This window comes from Macaca thibetana, chromosome 12 (assembly GCF_024542745.1).
Source record: "Macaca thibetana thibetana isolate TM-01 chromosome 12, ASM2454274v1, whole genome shotgun sequence".
In the NCBI taxonomy this organism is placed as follows: domain Eukaryota; kingdom Metazoa; phylum Chordata; class Mammalia; order Primates; family Cercopithecidae; genus Macaca; species Macaca thibetana.
In genome coordinates this window covers 125235372-125249510 of record NC_065589.1, presented here as the reverse complement: position 1 = coordinate 125249510, position 14139 = coordinate 125235372, and the positions used below count along the sequence as shown (strand labels likewise).

The 14139-nt window shown below is 62.2% G+C and overlaps 1 protein-coding gene across 1 annotated transcript in view; it reads right to left on the bottom strand.

Annotated features, from left to right (window-relative positions):
• The window catches only part of MYO7B (myosin VIIB), a 101076-nt gene that overhangs the window by 2467 nt on the left and 84470 nt on the right, over positions 1-14139 (bottom strand). The window contains exons 28-43 of the mRNA XM_050752579.1: positions 13249-13368; positions 11978-12151; positions 11019-11246; positions 9785-9952; positions 8231-8348; positions 8013-8139; positions 6803-6966; positions 5530-5711; positions 4470-4600; positions 3984-4141; positions 3569-3722; positions 2916-3071; positions 1973-2078; positions 1056-1169; positions 673-760; positions 116-222 (exon numbers count right to left, since the gene is read on the bottom strand). Coding sequence (XP_050608536.1) covers positions 116-222; positions 673-760; positions 1056-1169; positions 1973-2078; positions 2916-3071; positions 3569-3722; positions 3984-4141; positions 4470-4600; positions 5530-5711; positions 6803-6966; positions 8013-8139; positions 8231-8348; positions 9785-9952; positions 11019-11246; positions 11978-12151; positions 13249-13368 — 2295 coding nt within the window. The remainder of the gene's footprint in view (positions 1-115; positions 223-672; positions 761-1055; positions 1170-1972; positions 2079-2915; positions 3072-3568; positions 3723-3983; positions 4142-4469; positions 4601-5529; positions 5712-6802; positions 6967-8012; positions 8140-8230; positions 8349-9784; positions 9953-11018; positions 11247-11977; positions 12152-13248; positions 13369-14139) is intronic.

Genomic DNA, 14139 nt, shown 5'->3' with positions numbered 1-14139 from the left:
CTGGTACCCCGGGCTGAGGCTGGTCCTGCCCTGGCCTGCTGGCTTCTACAGCCTCAGAACAGGTGTGGGAGGATGGGGGTGGCCCCGGTGGCCACCAGGGCAGCCTGCCCAGTACCTGGTGGTAATGGAGTATGGTGTCCGAATTCACATCCTTCCCCGGGGTGATGTTGAGCCACAGTTTCCGCATGAAGTACACCTGGTAGGGAAGCGTCACGGGGGCCCCTGGGCGAGGGCCAGCAGTGGGCACCAAGCCTGGCCCAGCAGGTACACCAGCCCTGACCCCCTGGCACCCCCACACTGCACCTGCCACCTCCCTGCCTGGAAAGCCTCCACCCTTCTTCCTCCCCAGTCCCCCAGGTTTTCCTCAGCCTTCAAGATGAGTGTGGAGGCTGCCTTCTCCAGCAATGTTCCTGGACTCCCACCCCCAGCCCATGGGGGTCATGCCCCTCAGCCCTGGGGCATCCTTCATCACCCCATGGTGCAGCCACCGGTTCCTGCCTGAGCTGGGAGGCCCTCACTACCAGGCCCCAGGGCCTGGTTGTCCCCACAACCCAGGGACACACAGGAAGGAAGGAATGGATGGATGAATGGGCACGGGCCACACGGAGGCCGACAGTGCCCCCTCACCCCACCCAGCCGCACCCTCGCCCAGCTCCATAAAGGCCTCCTCACCTTCTTTCTGGGGCTTGTTCTTCTTCACCCAGTCAGACACCTGCCTCAGGGAATCGAAGAAGAAGTCTCCCTCCTTCTGGCTGATGACCTGGGGAGGGGAAGGTGCAGGGACGGTGGGGGGCTGCCAGAGGACTGTCCTCCTGAGAGGGCCCTGCCGGGCTCCGGTCCACTGGCCGCCTACGGCCTGGGTGCTGCGCTGGAGTCGGCTGTGCGTGGGCTTTCGGCGTGTGGAGCTGGTTCTGCTCCGGGACCCCACCTACCTCTGTCCCGGCAGCCCTGGCTGTGCAGCCTGGTCCAGCATGGGTGCCCCTGGCAGGCCGAGGCCCCCACCAGGCAGCACCTAGGATCCCGCTCACCGCCCGCCCAGCCCCAGCGCAGCTCACCTTGTCTGCAATCTTGATGAAGAGACTGCAGCCCTCCCAGGAGGCCAGCTGCAGCCTGGTGGCAATGCTGTCACACACATCCCGCACCCGTGTGTTGGCAACCACCTCCAGCATCTGGACAGAGAGGCGGCTGGTGAGGCCCGGGGCCTGGCGAGGGGCCAGCACAGCCCAGGATGAGCCTTCCTAGCCTGGACCTTTGCTCCTTCATGAAACCTGGCTTGGATGTGGTCTGCCCTGAGCAGAACAGGCCTCCCTTCCAGAACCCTGGCCAGAGGCTCACGTTGTTTAGTCCCAGCGTTCGTTGCCCTGGGGCCCTGGAGGCCTGGCCTTCTGACTCGCCTTCAGAGCCCATAGCCAGACTGTGGGAACTTCCTGTTACTGGGACCCGAATGTCCCCAAGACCAAAAAGACCACCCTGCTGTTGGAGAGGGCGTGAGGCGACACTGCCCACCTTGGCCTCAGTCCGCTTGTCTTTGCTGCCCCTGGTGAAGGCCTCTGTGTCACGGCTAGGTCCTGGTGGTCTCCCACCTGTCCCCTGTCCCCTTTTTCCCCAGCAGCCATGGCAGGCTCTGTGCACAAGGCACACACAGTGGGGATACCTGCTCTCCCACACCCCAGCTGGTCAGAAGCCCCTAGGAGCCCCCAGGTCCTGGGACTCACCCTTGCTGCCCACCTCTCTGTCCTCTCTCCCGTGTCCTGGGCCTGGATCCCCCAACTCATACCTTGGGGCTGGCCTGACTTCCAAAGGGTAGGCAGGGCCTGCGTCCCATGGGGAGGGGGCAGGAGACCGGTGAGGATGGGACAGCCCTAGAAAAGGCTCTCCAGGGTTCCCAAGGAGCAGGCTGGGCCAGGAGGGAGGGTGCCCCATGGCCTTCGGAGGCCTGAGATCTGCCGTGCAGGCCAGAGCAGGGCCTCACCTCGCTGGTGTCATTGGGGAGGTAGACCTTGTGGCAGATGCGGGAGATGTTCTGCTCCGCGGCCTCCACCTCCACCTGGTGCGGGGGCTGCTTCCGGGGCCCTGTCCTGAGGGGCACAGCACATGCTGCAGGTGCCACCCCCACCCTCATCCTCACCCATGCCCCAACCCCAACGTGGGCCCTAAACCATGTGCCAGAAACAAAAGAAAAATAACCCCAGTGACCATCACCTGGGTGGTTCCAGCCCCTCGCACATCCCAGGGGCTGCCCCTGGCTCGCACGCAGCCTCAGAGGCAGCGATGCTGCAGCTGTGCCCAAAAGCCTGGGCCACACATGGGAAGGGCCAGGCCAGGGGCTCCTGGGGAGGCACCGGTGGGTAAGGCTGGCTGTGTTCTTGTTCTCACACAATAGGGGCATCGGGCAGGGGTCAGGGACTCTGGTAGGGCCTCTCTGGGGCGCCTACCTCCCTCTGTGACCATGGCTGCCACTGAAATCAGCCACTCCCACAGTCAACCTGCCCTCCTCATGGCCACAGGAGGCCACTCAGAGGAAGCAGGAGCGGTGGGGGAGAGCAAAGACAGCCAAGGAAGAGCTTCCCAGCTGTGGGCAGATGAGGGAGGCTGCATGGACTTGGAAGGACAGGCCTCTAACCTCAGCCTTGAGGGCCTGGGCTGGGGCATCCAGGTCCCCCTCTGTGCCACCACCGGGCAGTGGTGGGGCAGGGGAGCTGGTGGCTATGACTGAGCCTTCTCTCCACCCTCCTGGGCCTCACCCTCCACCCTCTTCTCTGGCGGCTCGGGGCCCAATCCTGCCTCCCAAGCTGATGCTGGCTTCTGGAGAGTCCTCCTGGGACCATGAGCTCCTGGAGGGCTGGCCACGCCCCACAGCATCCCAGGGCTGTGGGCCCAGGGTCAACGCTGGGGGCTGGAGGCACTCGGCTCACCTGAGGACCCTCTGGATGCGGCGGCCGCAGTCGGGGGCCAGCAGCTTCCCCCTCCGGGTGTCGATGAACTTTTGGGCATGGGGCAGGAGCCCCTTGCTGGGCGGGAAGAGACCAGTGCAGAGCCACAGCAGCTGCCAGCCCCGCTCCTCGCTGTGCCTGGAAGATGGCATTTGTCAGTGGGGAAGGGCTCCTCAGGGGGCCCAGGCCAGGCAGGCACCTTGGGGAGCAGGGACGGATATGAGAACTACCTGAGGTCTAGGGGGCCTGAGGGGAAGGGCACCAGCCAAGCTGCACCATGCCAGCTGTGCCCGGCTGCCTGATGCCACGGGCTTTTGCACCCTCAAAATGGGGGTGGGTGGGCATTGCACCCATTTTGTGGAAGAGGACACTGAAGCCCACACACAGAGGCCATGGCCTGCCAGGTCACACGCACGGGGTGGGAGCAGGCAGGGCCGTCCTCTCCTGCTATGACCGCCCCTAGGACATCAGCAGAGCAGACCAAGGGCCCCAGCCCTTCCCACTGCTGATGCAGGTGCCCAGATGGGGGTTCTGCCGCCACGAGCTGCGGTGTCCCCTCTGAGCCTCGGTCTGGCCTCAGGGGCTGGGATGAGGACTGAGGGTGACAGCGCGGGCCGGCCGCCGCCCCAGCAGACCTGTTGGAGTTGTGAGTCAGCTGCTTCAGAAGCTGGCAGTAGACTTCGTCCTGCAGGGCCGGGTGCTGCAGGGCCAGCGTGAAGATCTGGTCGGTGAGCTCCAGGCTGGGCCGGGCCTGCCGAGAGGGATAGTCGCCCATATACCGGAGGATGGGTGTGGCTGTCAAGGAGCACGGTGCTGGGCCGGCCCCACGCTGACCACAGACTGGGGATAGATGCTGACCCTGACCTAGGCCCCTTGCCGACCCCTGACCCCAGCCCTGCGGTGAGCCACTTGTGGGCTCTGTCCCGCCACTCTGGGTTTCTCAGACCTCCTGGGCTCTTCTGCCCTAGAGCACAGCTGTAGGGCCAGGAGCTGCCGGGTGCCTCTGCCCTGGGGTTGACAAGGCGCTGGCAGGCTGGTGGGGAAGGATATCGACAAAGATCTGGCAGGCGATGTCCCAGAGGTCAACGTTGGCGTGGACTCGCTTGAGCAGCGGCTGTCGCAGCGGCTCGGAGGAATAGGCCCACAGGTGGCCGCGGGCACGGGCCAGGGGCAGCACGGCCATGCTCACTGTATCCTTCTCTGGAGCCCTGTGAGTCAGAGGCTGGCATGAGGCCTGCCCTGTGGCCTTCTCTGTCCCACGCCTCTCTGTCCTCTGACACCCCTGGGTGGCTGTGGGAGGGCCAGAGCACCCCACCCTGCCGCAAGCCCCTCCTGACTCCCCTGGCCTGGGGAGGCCAGACAGGCTCCACATGGGTGGCGTGGCCTCTCTGCAGCCCTCGGTGGGTGCAATGAGGTGGAGCGGGGCTGGGAGCGGGGGTGCAACGGGGCGGGGCGGGGCTGGGAGCAGGGGTGCAATGGGGCGGGGTGGGGCTGGGAATGGGGGTGCAATGAGACGGAGCGGGGCTTGGGGGGCACCTGAAGAACTCGTAGGAGAACTCCTCCAGGGTGTGCGGCTTTTCCTTGGGTGGCTCCTCGGGACGTGGCTCTGCGAGCTGCCCCTCCTGAGCCGCCAGTTTCCTCTTCTCTGGTGACATGGTGAGCAAGCTCTGAAGGGGGCACAGGCCTGTGGGTGCCCAGGAGCCACCGCCCATGAGGCCCTTCCTGCAGGCTCCTCCCAGCCCGGCGGCCTCAGTGACTTGGGAGGGGCCAGGCCCAGGGCTGGACAGGCCAGGGCTCACCCACACCCGTCACCTGCCGTGTGACTCAGGACTCAGGACTCTGCTTCTCGGTGCCTCTCTCCTTTCCCTCGGGAGGATGAGTGCCAATGGCTGTGGCACCCACATCACCTGTTCTGGGGGCCACGGCACTCTGGTTTCTCAGACCCCCAGCTCCCCTTCTCCATGGGGCCCCCTCTCACCCCAGCCCTACCTGCCTGGTCTGCCACCAACTTCAGGCCTCAGCACAAATGTCCTTCCCTCAGGGATGCCTTCCCAGACAGGGTGAGCTCCCCACCCTGTTATTTATCCCTCTCCTTGGTGGCACTTTACACAGTTGCCATCCAGGCATCATTATCTGCCCAAATGTCTGCCCTGAGCGTGGAGCTGCTATTGTGCCCAGACTCATACCACAGGCACAGGGCACATACTCGGCACTCGGTATGTCCATGTTGCAATGCCTGCTGTTCCTGCCTCCCGAGAGCCTGGTCTTGGCTGGGGTGGGTGGTTCCCTTGTGCGGGGAGAGGCTTGGGCCCCCTTGGGTCAGAGTGTAAATGAGGCAGAGAAAGATTGGGTTTGTCCCCAGGACACGCCCATGACGGAAGAGAGAGGGAACACCCATTTATTGAGCGCCTACTAAGTACCAAGAGCTGGGCTGGCTGGCACTGCACACCCACCTTGCCACAAGAATGGTGGGGGCTGCCCAGGTGGCCCTCCTGGCCTCTGCTAGGTGGGCTGCAGGGCCTGAACTAGGCATCCCAGGACCGCTCCACCCTGCCCTCGGGTACCCAGGCTGAGGACAAGGGAGCATGCCACTTACCAGCAGCTGTGCCGAGGGCTTAGTGACCGTGGGGATGGTGTAGAGACAGGCCGTGGGCACCAGCCCCGTCTTGCCCGTCCTGTCGTTCTGGCCGAAGGTCCAGTTCTCAGAGGCCAGCAGCCCCTGCTTCTTTGTCAGGACCAACAGGTCCCCCTTCTTGAAGGCCAGGAGGGTGGCGTCATCTGTAAGGGTAGGGAGGCTGCCATTTGCTGAGGGCTCTGCAGGGGCCAGAGGCTGTGCTGGCATTTTGGGGGTCATCTCCCTTGACGGATGAAACAGAGGCACAGAGTGGTGGGCAGAAGACCACTCCAAGAGTGAGCAGTGGTGGGACTGGAACCTCAGGGTCCTCAGACGGCTGTCACCTGCTACAGCCGCACAGGCGCAGAGCCCAGGGTGGGCGGGCGCTCGAGAGCTGTGACTGCAGCCCTAGCCCTGGGAGACCCTCGGAAGGCTGACCAGGAGCCAGGGATGAGGGAGGGGAGGACGCACAGGCTGGCAGTCCCCACGCCTGGCCTGAGTGCTGCCTGCCTCTCTAGCCCGCTTCCTCATCTGGAATTTGGAGATGGCAATCCTCTTTCCCTCGTGCGGTGGCCGTGAGTACTGAATGGGGCAACAGGGCAGCACATCTCAGCTGACGTTTCTCACTGCCCAAAGACCCCACGCACAGCCTCTTCTGCTGCATCCCAACCAGCACCCCTTCTGAAGCCCCTGCACTAACTGCACCACCCACTGCCCATGACTGCCCCGCCAGCAGCCTGGGCCAGCAGGGGTCCTGGGGCTTTGTTATGCTCCCCCACAGCCCACAGACACAGCCCAGCTCGCTGGAGTGCTGGCTTGCAGGAGAGCTGCGGCCAAGAACTAGGCTCCCACCCCCTTGAGCTGTGTGACCCTGGGCGAGCTACCTCCGTCTCTGGGCCTCTGGCCTCGTGCCTGTAAAATGGGATAATGGGGTGCTTCTGCAGCAGTGCACTGTGGCGATGGTGTTCAAAGCTTCCCTGGGCTGGAGGCTGGCCCCTCTCGGTGCTTTTGCAGCCGTGCAGCGCTGAGCATGGCTGGCCTTGCGGGGCTGGAGACCACCTCCTTTAGCCCCTCATTTTGTAGAAGAGGAAGCAGTGGCTGAGAGAAGGTAGGGCCTGGTCTAAAGTTGCCCCCACAGAGCTTTGGGGCCCGCCCTCCCTCTGCTTGCCTTGCGGCTGCCGTGTGTGGAGATGAGCACGCCGCGTCCCTACAGACCCCACGCGCAGCCCTCCCCCCACCCCACCCAGTCTGGCACCTGTGGCCTTCCTGTCCTGTAGGGCCATGGCGAACACGGACCTCTCCTTCAGGCCCTCCAGGAACAGGGCCACCAGCTCAGCGATGGCCACGCTGCTGGGCGACACAAACTCGTACTCCTCATGCATGGTGGAGAGCAGCAGCCTCTGCCTGCCCTGGGCCTCCCTGGACACAAAGGGCAGCATGACCAGGAGCCCCCTCCACCTCCCCGTGATCCAGCCCCTCAACAGCCTCAGGAGGTGGGACTGGGGGTCCTGGGTCACAGATGAGGACACAGAGCTGCTCTACCAGGGCCAGGACCAGGCCAGACACCACTGTGGGTCTGGACAAATGAAGGACGGCGGGGCACAGGGTCCCTCAGAGGCTGCAAGTGGTGCAGCCCGTGTGTGGGGTCGGCTCTGGGCAGATAATGAGGTGGCCGGCGTGCAGGGACACCACAGGGACGCTGCAAAGATCAGAGCTGAGCTGAGTCGGCGGCTCTGCCATGTGCTAACTCTAAGCCACCCAGCCTCGGCGTGCCACAGTTTACTCATCTGCAGAACAGGTGATGCTGTCAGGACTTCGTGGCATACAGGAAAGTACCCAGCACAGACAGCCTCAGTGAGAGGTGGCCAGTGGGGAGTGGTGGCCACTGTACACCTGGCACAGCCCAGAGATGCGTGTGCCACTCTGTCGTGTGCTTTAACCAAGGGGCACTCTGGCAGGGCTTGGGTGGGACTTCCCAGAAGGCATGAAAAAGTTCCCAGTCAACAAGAGCCATGGAGACCCCTGGGAGTGGGGGTCAGCCCCAGCCTAAGAGGCCCCCCTGCCCTGCCCCGTGACACACTAGGCACTGTCCCTTGCCGCTGTCCCAGACAATCTGTACCCTCCAGGCCACCAGTTCTCGTCCATGACAAAGAAAGGAGCCTTCTAAATAAGTGCACACCAGAGGCTGCACGCTTCTGTGCCCTTTCCGGGTGGATCTGGGTTTCAAAGAGAAGCTGCGAGTGCAACCGTGATGCCCCAACGGAGTACGTCGTGGGCAGTGCAGCCTGGTGTGGGAGGGTAGGACTCCCAAGTACAGAGGGCATCGTATACGTCGATTCTTGTCCCGCCACCCCGGCCTGTCACCCGGGAGCGCACGCCGCCCCTCTCCCCATCTCTCCCTGAGCCCCCAGATGCATCAATCCAAGGACTCAGGGTGTGAGGAGATCTTCCCTCAGGGCCCCCACCTGTTGGCAACCAGACCCATGACCTCTGGGAAAGAGAGCTCCAGCAGCGTCTTCTCCCGCTGGTCCAGGAAGCAAAGCCCCTTCCAGTTAACAGCCAAGATCAGCTGCGTCTTGGGCAGGCGGGGGCCTGGCCAGGAGAGACGGCAATGTGAGGGCTGCATGGGATCCCTGGGTGCCCAGCCCATACCCGCTCCCCGCCCCCCGTCAGATGCCATTACCTGAGAGTGTGGTGACTTCAAAGAGCCGGGAGAAGAGCAGTGGCCACTGCAGGCGGGCGGCGTCCACCACCTGCTCTCGCACGGCCAGTGGTGTGGCTTGCCTCTCAGCGTATGGGGCCTGAGAGGGGGATCCTGGATGTCACCTCCATCACCTGCCTCCCCAGTGAATCCCTCACCCAGTGCTCAGGGTAAAAGAGTTGGTGGAACCTTCTGAGAAGCCTCGACTTAAAGTGAGGCCAGTGCCTGGAGACGGATCCTGCAGGGAGGGACCTGGGACGTCCCCAGGGACTGGCACAGCCCTATTTTTTTTTTTTTTTTTTTTTTTTTGAGACAGAGTCTCGCTCTGTCACCCAGGCTGGAGTGCAGTGGTGCGATCTCGGCTCACTGCAAGCTCCGCCTCCCGAGTTCAAGCCATTCTCCCGCCTCAGACTCCCAAGTAGCTGGGACTACAGGCGCGTGCCACTGCGCCTGGCTAATTTCTGTAGTTTCAGTAGAGACGGGGTTTTGCCATGTTGGCCAGGCTGGTCTCAAACTCCTGACCTCAGGTGATCCACCTGTCTTGGCCTCCCAAAGTGCTGGGATTACAGGCGTGAGCCACCGTGCTGCCCTATTCTACCTGGGAGGGGTGTGGGGACCCGTTAGGAGGAGGGAGGAAAGCCGTTCCCTGTCCCCTCATTAGCATCTGTAGGGCGGGGCTGCGCTAGCTGTGGAAGGCGCTGTGTGCCCCAGCCCAGGCTCGCTCTTGCCCGCCTATGCCTTGTGGGTCTGTGACTCGCTCCGTGCAGGAGGGCATCCTGCTCCGAGTCTGTGTCCCGGGCGCTTCTCTCTTCTTCTCTGGAGCTCTGCTTTGTCTCTGGGGGCCTCTCTCGGGGACCACCTCTAGTTCCTTGTCTTCCAGTTTCCTTCCTTCCTCTTTCCTGATTCCCTGCCTTCACCCGTTCCTCTCCCCAGCACCACTGTGCCGTGTCCATCAGCGACCATAATATCCAACCGAACTTTCTTTTCACTGTTTGTTGAATACAGTGTTATTTCTTTAAAAAGTGGCTACTATTCATATACTGACTTTGGGAATGTAATAAACGCATCAAATCTGAAGGGTGATCTGAAAATATTCGACATGTATCAAATGTTTAGAATGTCCATACAGTCTGGCCCGGGGGGTTCCCAAGCACCCAGCGAGGGGATGCTGAGGCTCAGGGGCAGGCAGGGGGGCCCCCAAGGCCATGGTATGGTCAGCAGTCAGCCCCTGCGGGTGCCCTCTTGTGCCGAGAGGCCAGGGCCTGGCCAGACACTGCAGTGCAGACCAGCACAGGGACCCATCCAAGATGCCAGCTTGGAAGGAAGAAGGTGGCATGGGCCTGTGACAGACAGCTGAACTGAGTGGACTGCTTAAACCTGAAGGGACAAGGCTCTACATAACTGTCAAGCTGAAGCTTGTTGTTCCCCGGGGGTGGGGATTGTGCGGAGGGAATCCATCCCCTCTGTACCACCACGAGCCCCCCACCGCCTGAAGGAGAGCCCTCGGCTGGGTGCCTGAGCGGCATGTAAGCTGACCTTGGCGCAGGCGGCAGTGACGAGGCTCGCCCACTTGTCTGGGGGCTTGGTCCTGTACAGCCTGTGGGGGATGCAGCTGGGCAGCAGCTCCTGGACAGCCTTGCTCTCCACTGAGGCGCCGAGCTGTACGTAGCAGTGCCGGGCCAGCAGCTCCACCAGCTCTTCCTCCTGCACAGCCCCGGGCACCCACGGGAACGAGTGAGAGAAGGAAGGGCTCACCCTTCCCCAGGATACCCCTGACCCGTGGCAGAGCTCCTGCCCCAGCACAGGGGAGCTAACCTGCAGCTCAGGCAGGACCTTCCCCCTCCCTGTGTGCCCTGACTGGGTCACCACGCAGGCCGGGAATCCCAGAGGCCTCGGCCCGAGCCCCACAGGCCCTCTGCCTGAGGACAGCGGCTGCTGTTCAGTTCTGGGATGAACCCCGGCAGGGTTGCTCTGAGGGGCAAGGTCCTTCCCCATCGGAGCTCCAGTCCTCGCTTGTCAAGAGAGACCAGCGGCCACCCCCGTGGAGTTTCTGCCGGGGCTCAGCTGGACGGGACCCAAGAAGCCCCTTCCCGCTGGAAGACCAAAGCCTCGTGGAGCCTGGTGTCCCGTCACTCCCTGCCCACGCCTCTTCCACGTGGGCTTCCTGCGCTGCTGTGGCCGCCTCCCGTGGGTCCCCGAACAGCATCCTCCTGACTCGGCACAAGGAGGTTGTCTGCTGCCCCCAGAACTTCAGGGGCACAATCACTCTTCTTTCTCACAATCACTCTACAACAGAGCTCCCGGTACTCTCTGCACAGTCCAGGTGACAGCCCCTCCCGAGCCCCCCAGTCAGATGAGGGCCCGAGGCTCAGCAGTGACAGGACTCTCCAAGGTCACAATGCCAAGAAGAGGGGGAGGTGGGCCTCAGGCATTAGGGCTCCAAGGCCACGTTCTTGACCACCAGGTCTCACTGCCCCATAAACAGAGCAGGAGCGGTGAGGCCAGGCAGGCCTGGGTCCTCTGGGACCTGCTGCCGGAACCATGGACCCCGGAGGCTTAGACAAACCTGTGGCCTAAGGGAGGAGGAAACACAGGCTGGGCCTGGAAGGGACCTGCACCCTTGTGACCCCCTTTCCTGGCCCCCGTTCTTCTGCCCTTGGCCTCCTGCCCCTCCGCCTTCTACCTGGCCTCAGAAGCCAGTTGGGTGCCTCCTCTGTGGGGTGTTTCCTGATGGCAAAGCCCAGGGTGACCCTGGCTCTCAGCCCCTCACCTTCTCGAAGCTGTATTCGCCAGACCAGACTCCGTGCAGGACTTGGCGGTAAATGAGCTCAGTGCTAACAGGGTCCTCCCGGGAGTCGTGCCAGGGGGCGAAGAATTCCTTCCGGAAGTAGATGCGCCAGGGTGACTGGCGCTGGCTCTCACTCCTCTCCTGGGCCAGCTGCTCACACTGGGCGATGGCATCCATGACGTGGTCACGCCCGCTGCCCAGGGACCAGAACTGAGGCCAGAGTCGGGGAGCGGGGGTTAGCAGCTGTTGCATGTTCCACCCCGTGGGGATTTCCACCCCGTGGGGATGCCCACCCCACGGGGATGCCCACTGTCAGCATGTGCAGGTGGAGGACAGGGCCTGGGGCCCTTGGAGCCTAGCACGGGCTGAGTGGACACTGCTGAGCCCATGTAGACAACTGAAGGGCTTCTCCACACAGCAATGGCCTGTCTGCCACTCCCCATTACTCTCCCTGCAGCCCCTTCCCTAAGAAGGCAGACGTGAGTCTGGCCGATATGACTCGGCCTTGGGTGCCTTGGTTGGCAGACTGGTGTGTGTCCAGTCTGAGGGTGTGGAATTGGGGGTGTCTGTGTGGGTGGTGAGGGTCTGTGCTGGTGTGACCCTCCATGTTTGCTGCAAGGATGTCCACAGCTCCTGGGCATGAGGGAGTTTGGAGCAGGAGACTGGTGTGAGTGCCTGATGTCTGTGCGTGGCAGCTGCGTGGGGACCAGTTGTGCACGCGGCACTGCTGGGGCTGAGGTGCAGCTGCGAGGTGACCATGTGAGCGCGGGAGGACAGGCTGCTTGCTGTGTGTGTGTGTGTGTATGTGTGCACCTGCCTGTGCCTGGCGGCTGGGAGGGTAGGCGGTGGCCGGGCTGGCAAGGTGAGAGGGCTTGAGCCTCGGGGTGCCCTCCCTGGGTGTATGAGGCAGGCGGGTGACGGGCAGGGTGCCTGGCCAGTACCTTGTCGTACACGGCGACCTGGAGGGAGAAGCCCAGGTGGTCGCTGAGGCCCTGCTTGTGAGCGATGTGCATGCACACTTCCCGAGATGTGGAGGCTGAGTCCACAGAGACGGTCAGGCTCTCTCCAGTGGCCAAGATGACTTGGATGGGGATGTGCTTCTTGGACTTGACAGCCTGGGGACAGATGAGATTCAGTTCCCCGGCCTCTCGGAACCTATGGACAAGAGGCCGGCCCCCCATCCACCACCTCCCTCCTCTCCCCAGTCCATGGGCCCTGCTTGCCATCCTGTGGGTTCCCGGGGGTGGGCCCTCTGAAGCCCCAGGCCACGGGCTCGGCATAGAAAACAAAATTCAGGCCAACAGGTGTTTGCTGCTGGGAGCACAGCCACCAGGCAAGAGCAATGTTAGCCACAGGCGTCCAGGTCCTCCTGGACCTCCAGCGGGGGCAGCCTCGGGCCATAGTGGCTACTTTTATGAGAATCCTGAGTTTGGTGTGGTTGAGTGACTTCACCTCCAAGACCCGGAGCTCTTGGGAATCCGAGTCCAAGACACGGGAACATTTTGGGGCCTTTATGTATTGTCTCCTTGTGTCAACATGCACAGCTACTGCAAGTTCACCTACAATTCCAGGGCTCAAGGGAGGGAGCCCCTGTGGGCTCGGGGGCAGGGTGAAAACAGAAAGAAGGTACAGCGGAAGTGACCCGCAGCTCCTGGTCTAGGGCACCTCAGGCCACAGGGCAAGCACCTGCCAGGGTTAGGCTGGGGCCAGAGCTTTGTGTAGAGCCGGGTGCAGGGGTGCCCTCGCCACCCTGGCTGGCTGTTCTGAATGACCCTTCCTGAGAAAACAGCGAGAACTCACAGATGACACAGTTGCCAAAGCAGGTTGAGGTGGCACATGTGCCCAACAGCAGTGCCACCAAGGATGCCAACCATGGTGTGACCACGGCCCTTGTCACCAAGTGAAATGCCCTTGGAGGGGAGAGCTGGAAGCGGCTGGCGCACTGTAATGCTAATGAATGGGTCCGGTGATCTTCCCCTTAGCTAGTGGGGCCCTAAAGGAATATGGATTCGGAGGTGGGGGCCATGCGTGGGGAGGCTGAGCCCCAGGGGCACTCACAGGGACCACTAGCATGGGAGGTACTGCAGAGGAGATGGCGGGGCTCAGAGGACAAAGTTCTGTCCTAGAAGAAGGCACCCCATGAGCTATGTGGGGGGTCCCTGGGGGCCTGCACCACCCCACCCTGCCAGCTCCCACCCCTGCCGGCCCCTACCTGCAGTTCCAGCCAGGTGGGGGGCTCTGCACGCACCCCATTGGCATAGGTGCGTCTCAGGCGCTCGGCACAGAAGGGGCCATAGGTCGCCGGCCCTTGGCCGATGAAGTTCAGTAGATACTGGTAGATGAGGAGGGGAGAAGGGAGGAAGACACTCAGAAAGGACGCCAGTTTCTACTCACTGCCCAGGTGGACTTAATTCTAACACTCAATGTGTAAGGCACAGTGAGGGGCACCCTCACACGTGTGAGAAGGAACATGGATCAGTGTGTTTCTGAGGAACAGCGGCAACACGTTTCAAACGGCGCATAGTCTTGACGTGTGCACACTCTTTGTTGCAACAATGCAGGCCTATCCTAAAGGTGGATGTGTGGTTTTTGATCATGGTGGCATCTATGGAGACGAATGACTGGAAGATGAACTCTAAGTGCCCACTCACAACTCCAGTGCCTTCTGGAACAGAGAGGCCTCAAGCTGGCATCTGGGAGGCAGATACCATGAGAAAACATAATGAAGACAGTAAATGAAAAGTGCAGGGCCAGGCACAGTGGCTCACGCCTATAATCCCAGCACTTTGGGAGGCCAAGGGGGGAGGATCACCTGAGGTCAGGAGTTTGAGGCCAGCCTGGCCAACATGGTGAAACCCTGTCTCTACTAAAAATACAAAAATTAGCCTGGTGCGGTGATGTGCACCTGTAGTCCCAGCTACTCTAGAGGCTGAGGCAGGAGAATTGCTTGAACCCGGGAGGCAGAGGATGCAGTGAGCCGAGATCGCTCCACTGCACTCCAACCTGGGTGACACAGTGAGATTCTGTCTCAAAAAAAAAAATAAAAGGCAAAAGAGTCCATGTCCCAGACATGTTCAAGAAAACGCATTGAAGCTCTTTTTGT